Raw genomic sequence first — 12054 nt, 5'->3', positions numbered from 1 at the left:
CTTCTTGAAGGACAAGTCTTACACTTTCCTTCAATTGATCGGCAAACTTTACCTTCTGTTGTCTAGGTAAATTGAAGTATTGCTTAGGGGAAATCCCAACCCCTACCCCTCTAACTCTTCCTGGATGCTCGGGACCCAAAGCCAATGTCAAAACATCATTGGTTCCTGACAGAGAAAGAGTGCCTTCAGAGACTTGCTTTTGCAAATCATCCTAACAAAAAGACATAATAAAAAGTCAGAATAAGGAAACAAACGACGGTATTTATAAAAATATCGACGTAATATAATATTTCACACGACTCAATAACATAACAACCGACGTAATATAATATTTCAGACGACGCTACCTAAATACCGACGTTATTAAGATATTAACATGACGTCAATAATAAACCACCGACGTCTTATGATATAATTACAAAAAAACAGAGTAGTGATTCCAGATTCAAACCTTTAACGACGCGTTTTAAAATATTTCGACGTAGTAATATTTTTCACACGACGTAAAAATATAACAGCAGACGTAATAAATTTTTTAAAACGGAGTGAGTAGGCTTACAATTAATTTTGCTTTCTCTGCAGACTTTGGATCCGGGATGTTACCATGTTTGTCTTCTCTAGCTTTTTTCCATAAGGTAGATCGATCAATATCTACCCCAGGCATGATTTCCTTCAATTGCTCCTTAAAACCAACATATCCTTTTCGAGACAATCGATGATTGTACTCAAGTTTTTCCCTCCTCTGTGATTGTACCCCATGCACAGCCTCAAATTTTTCAGATAACCTTGAAGCTACAAAGGCATCCCATTGAGCTTTCTCTATGAATTTGTATGTTTCAGGGGGTTGCCTTAATTTCTCCTTCTCCTTGATGAATGGAAGGATATGAACCCTCGTTAGTGTAGACTTGAAATCCTTCCATTTCTTGGCGGCAGAAGATAGCACCATTTGCTTGCCCCCTTGACCAACCACAAAAGCCATGTCAACGGCTTCCCAAATCTGCTCTTTTATATCCTTGGATATTTGAGCCCATTTCTTGTCCACAAGTGGGACTCTGGAGCGTGCCAACACACCAATGTAGGACTGCATTTCACTATGTGCAAGGCCAAATGGTTTCCCTTCTTCATTGTACTCAACAACAGGCTTAATTTTATGAAATTTTCTCTTCACAACACGGGGCATTCTGCTCATACCCCGACCTGACTTTGCCTCCTCAGAAATAGTTGCCGTGCTGGCTGGTTCTGTCTCAGAAGATGAAACAAACTTCATCTTCTTCGAGGACTTGGCTTGAGGATTTACAACTCTAAGCTCCTTACTCTCATTTTTTTTCAAGCCAGACTCCTTACTTTGGGATTGAGAAACCATGGTTACAGACAAATCAAACCTGCAAGTGAAAATATATCAGTGAAATTAAGAAAAAACACGACGATTATTTATAAACTACGACGTATTATAATATTTCAAACGACGTAAGAACAAAACAATCGACGTAATAATAAATTTTCACGACGGTAATTAACCACCGACGTGATAAAACATTACAACGACGTCAATAATAAAAAACCGACGTCTTATGATATAATCAAAAACAGAGTATTAAATACTACAACGACGTTAATAATAAAAATTCGCCGTGGTATGAAAATAAAACGACGTAAATATTAATATACCGTCGTCTATACCACAAAAACAAATTAAGAAAAACGTAAAATATTTTCAACAGAAAAATAATTAAAAAGATTTTCGAAACAAAAACCATTGTTCAGAGAAATCAAACCTGCGATGAATATATAATTAAAAATCAAATACAAAAAAAGAATATAATTTTAAAAAACAACGAAGAACACTTTCACACGACGCTAGGGTGACTGACGAACTGTCGTGGTCTATATATCTAACCACGTAAATAACAAGCCACCGTCGTCTTATTTAGTTGAAGTAAAAGAACCAGAGTAGTGTTCAAACTTGGAAACTTTCCGTCTTTGTCTGCAAATTTTATCAAACTTGGAAAGAAAAAATGTAAAAAGATTTAAAAAAACGAAAATGATATGCGCATGCAAAACAGGAACAAAAATCCTTCTACAAATGCTTACCCTTTGCTTGCAATGAAAGCTTTCTCCTAGAGTTTGGTGTTTCAGTTCAGAGATGAAGACGAAGAGGAGAGGAAGACGAAAAGTTTTCTCTCGAAGATAAGCTTGAAAGTTTGAAACAGTTCTTTGAAAATGAAAAATGAGAGAAGCTTGAAAGTTTTTCTCGGGTTTGGAAATAGTGCAAGTATGGGTCAGTAAGGCGAAAAGTTTAAAATAATAAAAAACCGTTTCATAAAAACGACGCTATTAATAGTATGCGCCCTAGTATGAAACATTATACGGTGCTAGTGTTAACACTGCCCTATAATATTACTTTACACGACCCTATGTTTTAATGAAACGACGTTGTTAAATCGAATTACACGACGCATTTTTCTTCAAAAAGATGAATCGTCATTTTCCAATTTACCCAACGACCTTATATTCAATAATAACCACGTCGTTTTAATTACTCATACCGACGTGTAAGTTTTTTAATTACACAATAAATTAATTTTCCAAAAAATTACAACGTCGTTTTTATATAGCGTCGTTGTTAATTTATTTATACGTCTATATTTAATTTTAAACGACGTTTATGTTATCTTATAAACATCGATAATTTAAAAAAACCGACGTGGTATATAAGATTTTTTTATAAATATTGGGTTTTCTGTCTTTCTGTCGTCTTCATTTTTCAATTAGGGTTTCAACTTTTTCTCACCTCTCTCTGTCACCCAAAACATCCTTCACAACCTTCTCCACTCTGTCACCCAAAACATCCTTCACAACCTTGCAGAGTCCCTCAAACTTCTCCTTCAACTCTTCCTTCTTCTTTGCCTCGTCTTCACTCTCATCAAGCTTGAGACCTTCCTTGGCGGCTGAGACAAGCTTCTTGCCCTCAAACTCCTTGTGAGAGTAATTGGCACATCATCCACTTCTAAAACATTGCCTTTGTTCATTCTGGTTCGATTATGATGAAGAACAATGGTAAAAAACGAATAATGGTTCGATTATGATGAGGAACAGAGTTCATTCTGGTAATGATAGACGAATAATGGTAAAAAATTTGTATGTCGTTAATTTAACAAACCGTCATGGTTAGTGAAATTATGCGACGGTAGAGTTATGGATACCGTCGTAGTATAGTATAATTAAAAAGTTGATAAATTTATATTTACAGTCGTGGTAACTTAATTTAAATCGGCTATTTTTTTTGTAATTAACCGTCGTAGATTCCTTTGAATTTATGCGTCGCTGACTAAGAAAATTGGGTCGTGTTTATTAATTAATTAACACAGCGTCTTATTTTTATATCGTCGTCTTTACTTTCTACGGCGGTGATTTCATAGATGCAGTCGTTGTTTTTAGGTTCAGATTTTAACTCTGAAAAATACCTTTGTAATAAGACGACGCTTTTTTAATTTGGTGCGTCGTGGTTTAAAAATATCTATACGTGTACCGGTTTTTTAGGTGTGTAAAGTATGTTTCTACGACGAGTTTATATTACCGTCGTCTTTTAAAAAACAACGACGGTTTTTTGATCTACCGTCGTTGTTTATTGGTCGTCTGTTGCCCTTTTTGTAGTAGTGCCACCAAGCAAAACAACAAGATATTCATATTTAGTACTATATATAAACACCAAGATTAAAAGTGATATAGTCTAATCATTGGGGAAAAAGTTAGAGACCCTACTTCTTGTCTAAGAAGTTAAAATGACGAAATTAACCTTCAAAGGTTGTCAAGTTCTCTCCCGTTCCTAGATTTGAAAAATAAATAACATAAATGATGTTAGAAAATTTTATTTTATAAAAACACTTTTTCTCTTGACATAGAGAGTGTACTCCACTCTCCAAGCTAAAACCCTCGAAACGACCCGAAACCTATACCATTGGACTCGGATCGAGAAATTGAGTGGGATGGACTAAAAATATAGCTTCGGAGGCTGTCGGAACAGCCGCGCCACTCACCGGAGTTTTTGATGAATTTGAATGATAGGTATGAAGTTTATAAGAGTTTTGGAAGCTTTAGGAACACCTTGGGGGTGATAGAATGGTTGAGAACAACTTAGAACCAAACTCTTCCAATTCAATTTCCCTAACACTCATGTGACTCAAATTACTCTTTAAGTGACTAAAAGCACACAACCACAAAGTTAAAACCAAAATTTTCGAAATTGATTCACCTTAGAGACTTTTTTTCTTCTCTTCCTCCTGTTATCCCTTCTCTTCCTCACCCAATCCATCTCCTTCATCCCACAATCTTATCTTAGTTTATGCAATTAATATCCTTAGCCTAGACTAGGTGATTCATCTCCAATAGGTGAACTCATCCCATTTGAGATCAAGATCAAATTTTTGAAGAGAATGTATAAGGGAATGGGGGAAGAATGAAGGGAAGAATAAGGTTTGGCTTACACGTTGCCTTTTTTTTTTTTTATAACAAAATTTAAACTCATAATTAAGGTTAAATAAATATATTTTATTATTATCTTTTTTTTCTTTCTTAGATGTTACATGTCAGACAACACAACGCACCGTAGGGCATGATGTTGTTGGTATCGCAATGCATCGTAGGGATGGTTCCTATATTGCCATGCGCCGTAAATGTGTGATACCAACAACATCACTCGTCATTGGAGCGGTACCGTTCATCAGGCTCTCGTTGGTGAGACATTTGGTGTTGCACGGGTGATAATAACGTTGGTTCAGTTTGACAATTGGAGAGGTACCATTCGACAATTAGAGAGGTGTCGATTGTCAGTTGGGGAGGTGCCGCTAGCAATTAAGGAGCCTATGTTCGAAAATTGGAGGGGTACCGTTCAGCAATTAGGGAGGTGTCGCCCATCAATTGAGGAGGAGGTACCGTTACTACATTTGGAGAGGTGTCAATCGTTAATTGGGCAAGTGTCACCCAACAATTGAGGAGGTACCCTTCGACAATTGGAGATTTGCAGATCTTCAATTGGAGGTGCTGATTGTCAATTAAGGAGGTGTGTCGCCCAGTAATCGAGGAGGCACCGTTCGATAATTAGAGAAGTATAGTTCGGCAGTTGGAGAAATGTCGATCGTCAATTGGGGAGGTGTCACAATTTACTATTATGTTTCATTTCACTCTTTGTAATCATATATTTAATACCGAACTTATAATTCATTAGCCACTCAAGTTTTCGAACCCAAACCAACACAACCAAAACAAAAAAAAACATTCAAGTTTGATGTTACTTCTTTCATAAAATTTCTCAATTTTCATATGTATGAAGATTTCTCAACAATTGTTCAATATACAGAACACTTCATTCTTATAAAGAATATTTGTTTCGAGTCATGAAAAAGAGCATTGACTTGCATTCGAAACCCCACAGCATCAGTGTGTATGTGAGAGAAAACCCTCTTTCCTTCCTAACTTTGAAAAAAAAAATCAAGAATATTTGTTTATTTTCTAATAATAGAAAATAATATTATCAAACTAAAACTAAATCGGTCACCAAATAAATGGAATTGATTCACTTATGAACAAATTTAAACTATGATGTTACATTGATTACCAAACCGAACCTTCCTCATCCCTAGTACTGTATGACGAAAAGCGCACAATCATAATCAAAATCTTTCATGTTGTAATTTCCAAATCCTAAACCTTATTTTGAGAGAGCTACAATAATCCTCAAGGATGTTCTTGTAAATTATCTTCAAATCTCCTCACCTAATAAACAAAATTACAAAACTACCATACAACATGAAGCAAAATACAAATCTTATCCTCACAGCCTAAGAAGCAGCAGCAAAGCAAGAAGCCCAAGTAACCACTCGCGCACGTTAGCACCGCTTCTCATTCCTCCATTCCGGGGCGTCTGATCTCCGGGGATGGTCACAGGCGGCAACTGAGTCGAAGCACTCGGAGGCTCACTGTACGGCGGAGGCGGAGGTTGGTTGAGGATCGGCGGCAACCCGAGCCCTTTGTTGACTTGGATTGCGAAGGCCATGCCGCGCTGGCACTGCTCGCCGTCGCCTGCTCCGGAGAAGTAGTAGGCGGGACCCTCGAGGGTCAACGGTACCGCGATGGTCTGCGCCTCCCCGAACGCATTGCTGCCGCCCCTGTACTCGAACGCGTCGTCGTCCGGCGTGCAGCCACGGTATGTCGTTTCGTTGTAGGTTTCAATCACCGTCTGGTTTGTGCTTGTGTTGAAGACTACAATAAAAAATTAAAATTAATTAAATTAAAAATGTGATATGATATTACATTGAGGTTTGAGATTGTTAATTAGCTTACTGAGGTAATCGCCGAGATTGAAGGTCTGGGAGGCGGCCCAAGAGGAGTAATTGGCGAATGAAGAGTTGGTGGTGGCGTTGAAGAACCAGCCGGTGGGCCCACCGACGGTGTGGTTTGTGTATTGAGTGGCTGGAGGCGCAGCTGCTGCGGCAGCTGTGGCGGTGATGGCGATGAGAATAACAATGACCGTCAGATTCGCCATGACTGATCTGATGGCTCTTGTCTGGCCTCTCCGATCTGCTTTTGAAGGCTTTTTAAGCAGCTGGGCTAGCTGATGAGGTGGCTGTTTGTAATTTGCTGTGATTTTGTTGGCGTTTTTTAAAATTGAAGTCGTGTTTAGAGAGTGGACTCGATTTTATTATTATTAAAAGGAATTAGGTGGTGTACTCGTCGTTCGGGGTCACATGCAGCTGTGGAATGTGGAAGGAGAGTCGAGTGCTTCCCGGTTGTGGGCCATGTGAAGTGTGGGGTCCACAGGTGCCGACTGTTTTTTCTTCTATTGATTTTGCAGTGAAAATACGAGGTCGTTTTGGCAATTTTGTGTTTTTGTTTTAGCATTGTTAATTGTTGTAGGATTATATGTTGTGTTATGCAATATAAGTATGTGTTGATGCATTTTACATGTAATAAATTATGATTTCTCATTATTTTATTGAGGAAAAAATATTAAATAGAAAAAAGTATCGCAGACCCGGTATATCCCGATACACACCCGATCCGCTCATTGTCATCCCCATTTGAACCTTTTTAGGATGCTATGATAATTTCCACAGAATGCCCATTCCATCATTTGGTTTACAGACTGAAAATGATTGCATGACATTGTGAACTCTGCTTAAATAAACCCAATCCTAGACATGTATTTATAAAAAAACCCAATCCTAGACATGTATTTATAAAAAAACCTACGCACTATTTAAACATAGAAACACACCCAAAAGCAACCCCAAAATCAACAATTGTATATTTTTTGGGTGTGTTTATAAATGGGTCTTGTGTGTGTGTAATGATGGATTTTGGGTGTGTTTATAAAGTGTTTTGGGTGTTGGGTTTTTTTATAATTTCAACCCCCATTTTGGGTGTTTTAGTAAAACTCCCTTGATTTTTCACATGAGGTGCTCAGTTTGGTTTTTTTACGAGTGTTAATAGGCCACACAACAATCATGAATGCTGCTAGTTTTTTTAGTATTATAATTTTGATTATCCTGATAATCCAGATGCATCCAAGACAAGAATTATTTAAGTCACAAACCTTGTCTCATGATTGGCTGAATTTTAACAATATTGTATTCTTTGCATACCTCATGTTTGCCACTAGAACCCAGGAGCCAAGTCTGAAGTTCAACAAAATATTCTCTTGCAGCATCAAGCATCTCTGCTGTTTGTATTACAGGTGTGATCTTAGAATTAACTATTCTTCTCGTTGAAATTGCAATTTCTTTTGTTGGAAAGTTTATTTGAACAAAATGGATTTCTGGGGCCAAACTCCTGGGACGGCTTGTGATTAGTCCAAGATTGAGCATCTGAATTCAGCAAGCTAAAATGACAAAAGAAAGGGTTCTCATAACGATTTTTGTAAGCATGTGTTGAAGTAAGGGTTCGTTTGGGATTGGTTCTGGATAGGCCAAAAAGCATTTCTATGGAGAATCACTTCTCCAAATAATCACTTCTAGTGGTTTTAAGTGATTTTATGGAGAAGCACATAAGAGGTGCTTATGCTCAGAATCACATAAAATCACTTAAAGTGATTATATGGAGAAGCACATGAGAGCTAATTCTCCCCAGAAGTGATTCTGGCCTATCAAGAATCACTCCCAAACGAGCCCTAAATCAGCATGAGTTTGTATTTTACAGTTACAGAAACATGTAATGTTGTAGCCAAAATTGATAAACATGATGACAAAGAACCTCCCAACTGTATATTCTCATGTTCTCACCACAACGGTATGACCAAAGCACTATTTAACCTATCTATATGTTTATACATATATCTGTTTATGCCAAGCATGCAAGCCAGCCCTATAAAAGTGATTTATATTCTAGCTTCAAAGGGATAGATAAGATCATATCAGCTTAACAACATGGCACGAGCCACCGATCTTCTTGTGATTGCGCTTATCGTTTTTCCTAGCATGGTTTTGGCAACAGAGTATGTTGTTGGAGATGATGAAGGCTGGAATTCTGGAGTCGATTACTATGCTTGGCTTGATGGCAAAACTTTCTATGTTGGAGATGTGTTAGGTAATTAACTGATTACTTAGTGTGCACATGCAACAAATTGCTGCCTTCTCTTTGCGGCATTCAACTAGAAACATAATCATCATAAAAATCCTTGGTTGCTGTACGAACTTCTTTTCTGCATTGATTGATCATCATTTTTTTCTTTTCTTGAAACTTAAATTTTTACCTTGGTTTGGTTCTGTTCTTACTAACTGAGCATTTTGCTCTTCTCTTTCTTTGTGGAAAGTATAGCTATAATAATTGACATATTGGTTTTTCGGTTTCCCAGTTTTCAATTACAATGCAGGTGACCACAATGTGATTGTAGTTGATGCTAACGGGTATGATCAATGCAGTGCATCTCCAAACTGGGGTTCTTATGACAGCGGCAACGACGTGATAACATTGAGCTCTACCGGGGACAACTATTACATATGTCAATGGCACTGCGATTACACTGACCAGAAGCTTAAGGTCACTGTCTTACAAAACTAGATGTCCCTCATCCTCATGTATGCCTGCCTGTGTCTTCACCCACATTAGCACCACCCTGAGAAAAGCTTGGTTGAGAATCTTGAGATTTAAGGTGATTTGGAAAGTCCAAAGGGAAGGCAGAGGTTTAGATTTGGTTGCTATATGAGTGTTGCGTGATTAAATAAGTTCTATGTTGGACTGACCACACCTTATTGGCTGAGGTCGCTTATAGTGCTTTGTGTTTTTTTGCTCTTTTCTTTGCTCTTTTCTTGTCAATGAAGTAAAGATAGCATGATTCTCTTCTCTCTTTACTCATGTCGCATGTATTTTCTTTTAATCCAAAGTGATATTACCAACGGGGAATCGGACACGCGACCTCGTTTTTAATCCAAAGTGATATTACCAAAGGGGAATCAGACACGCGATCTCAAAAATGATAAATGCATCTTAATCACTTGAGCAACAAGTGCTTTATCATGTTGCATATAGTCTAGAATGTGGCTTGACAACTCACATTCTGTTCCGCATTGCACCCATAAATTGGTCAGGTTATGACAAGATTTTCAAGTAGGATGCCTTTAACGGTTGTAATTTGTATCTGAATAAAATGGCTCTCTTGGGCCAAACGAAGCTTTAATCAGGTTCCAAATTAAATTCCTTTGAGTTAAAATTTATTTATTTATTTTATGATTACAAGAACCTCCAACTGTATATTTTCATCACAACGGTGTGACCAAAGCACCATTTAACCTATATATGTATATCATATGCTTGTTGTGCTGAGCATACTTACCAGCTTATTATAATTAGGATTATGAGGCTGAAAATGTATAATACAAGCGATCAATTCAAATGGACAATCCAGAATTAATTTGCTTAACATGGCATGAGCCATCGCTCTTCTTCTGATTGCGTTCGCCATTTTCCCGATCACCGCATTGGCAAAAGAATACATTGTTGGAGATGCAGATGGCTGGAATTCTGAAGTTGATTACTATGCTTGGCTTGATGGCAAGACTTTCTATTAGGTGATTATTACTACTTAGCAGACAACTGCCTTTTCTTTGCTACATTCATCATGTTGCTCTTCAAATTCTCATAGATTTGGTCATTTGTAATTTATTTTGATCAAATTTATCGAACATACAACTAAACACACATATTCTTCTTGCATTTTTTTTTACCCAACAACCAAACATCCCATTTAAATATATAAAACAATAACACGTGTAAGAATATCATTAATTTGTTTCTTTATTGATGTTTGTTTGTGGGATTAACAAACGTAGTTCACTTCTTGGTTTTATTATGTTTCCCATAGTTTTCAATTACCACAGAGATGAACACAATGTTTTAGAAGTAAATTCCACTGGGTATGATCAATGTGTTGCATCTCCAAACAAGGGTGCCCATGACAGTGGAAATGACAAAAAAACCTTCAAGACTCATGGGAACAAATATTACATATGTGAATGGCACTGCAACTACTCTGGCCAGAAGCTTAAGGTCCCTGTCTTGTCAAAGAAGTTGTGAATCATATGCCTGTAATGTCTCCCTCCCATCCACATCACCCTGTGGGCAAAAAAGTCTATTCAGAAAACTTGGTTCAAATTTTGGGCAGGAGATGGTTCAATTCCATGGGCCATTGAAATAATTCCTATGTCTGTCAAATTAGCATATAAGCTGAGGTTTATATTTATTGTACCTTCTCCCTTCTTGTTTTATTTACATTGTTAATCACATCTCTCTCATATGCCGGGTTCATTTATATGGGCTCTTTCTATAATAGGGCTACATTGTTTGATTTGCAATGTATAATTTGTTAATATCCTATGCCAAAATATATATCGACCACAATACAAATACTTGATTAGAAGTCGCCAACTTCCATTGCAAAAAACCTAGAATTGTAATGATAAAAGCTTCTATAAGAAATAGAATATAGTAATGATGGCTTGGCCTCTCTTTAGTAATTATTGTGTGGTAAAACTTACATAAAACACAGTGATGAGACATATGTGCCTATGACATTCACGACGCTTTAAGATAATTGTTTTGATAACACTCATCACGTGACTTGTCATTTCGAGATATGTAGGTTTTTCTCTTTAGTCGAGACTTAAAACCGCCGAATTGTGTAAAACATACTTGAATCAGAGCAATGAGACAACTAAGCCTACAACCCTCATCATGTGACTTGTGCACTATGAGGTATGTAAATTTATCTCCACATACGATCAGAGCTTGGATTGGAGGATTTGTGTAGGATCTCCAAGCTTTATGCTATACTGGGTAAGTGAGTTGATTGTTTGGTACGCCCTTCCCATTCTTCTTCCTCTCTCTAACCCTAAAAATCAAACCAAATAAAGAAGGCTACCACGGGGCAGCGCACATCTATTCCTTCAAGTAAAAATCTCCTACTCTTTATTGCTACAAATGAATTGTGAAAAAATATCTCATCCATTTGGCTTGTTTTTATTTTTTGATCGAAAAGATACTTCATTAAGCCAGAAGGCAAGGCACAAACAAGGATTCAACAAGAGAAGGAACGCACCTAAGCCAGAAACCAGCTTGGCTTGTTAGTTTCTGTTTGTTTTGTCGAAATCTCTTGGGTTGTTACTCACAACACAAAACCATAGTACCTCCTTTTATCCATGATGCAGCAGGCCCTAGGTGGATTGTAATGGAAGATGGGCTTCCATGGCAGCCGTAGGTTTTGTCTAGTTTATTTTTTTTATTTAAAAAATTTTCATTTTCAGGTGTGCCCTTTTTAATAATTTTAAACAATGATTAAATTGTTAAAAAAAAAAAAACTGTAAAAATTAATACGGGGTGGAAAAAATAGAAAATGGAAAAAACACACTCAAAACTTTTAAGGGCTTTTCACATATAGGCTCATTAAAAATTTACATTTTAGAAAAAAATCATTCAAGTTTAATACTTAAAAAATAACACAAAATGATGTAATTTTTTTTTTGGTTGAGTACAATCAATTGTCTAAACTAAAGGGGAGAGAGGTTT

General features: G+C 37.0%; 2 protein-coding genes across 2 annotated transcripts; one reads left to right on the top strand and one right to left on the bottom strand.

Moving 5' to 3' along the window:
- Window positions 1–5666: 5666 nt before the first annotated feature.
- On the bottom strand, window positions 5667–6541 carry LOC110766746 (early nodulin-like protein 18). The gene is made up of 2 exons (XM_021970114.2): window positions 6340–6541; window positions 5667–6258 (listed from the first exon to the last, which is right to left on the bottom strand). The coding sequence occupies exons 1-2, from the start codon at window positions 6539–6541 to the stop codon at window positions 5831–5833; spliced, it is 630 nt and encodes a 209-aa protein (XP_021825806.2). The 3' UTR covers window positions 5667–5830.
- A 151-nt stretch (window positions 6542–6692) lies between these two features.
- On the top strand, window positions 6693–9584 carry LOC110766970 (blue copper protein-like). Its single transcript, XM_021970399.2, has 2 exons — window positions 6693–8580; window positions 8849–9584. Exons 1-2 carry the CDS (start codon window positions 8421–8423, stop codon window positions 9052–9054), a joined length of 366 nt encoding a protein of 121 aa, XP_021826091.2. The 5' UTR covers window positions 6693–8420; the 3' UTR covers window positions 9055–9584.
- Window positions 9585–12054: the final 2470 nt, after the last annotated feature.

The sequence above is a fragment of the Prunus avium genome, chromosome 2 (assembly GCF_965620075.1).
Source record: "Prunus avium chromosome 2, drPruAviu1.hap1.1, whole genome shotgun sequence".
NCBI lineage: Eukaryota > Viridiplantae > Streptophyta > Magnoliopsida > Rosales > Rosaceae > Prunus > Prunus avium.
The sequence above is the reverse complement of the archived record's forward strand: the minus strand, read 5'-3'. Positions and strand labels throughout refer to the sequence as shown.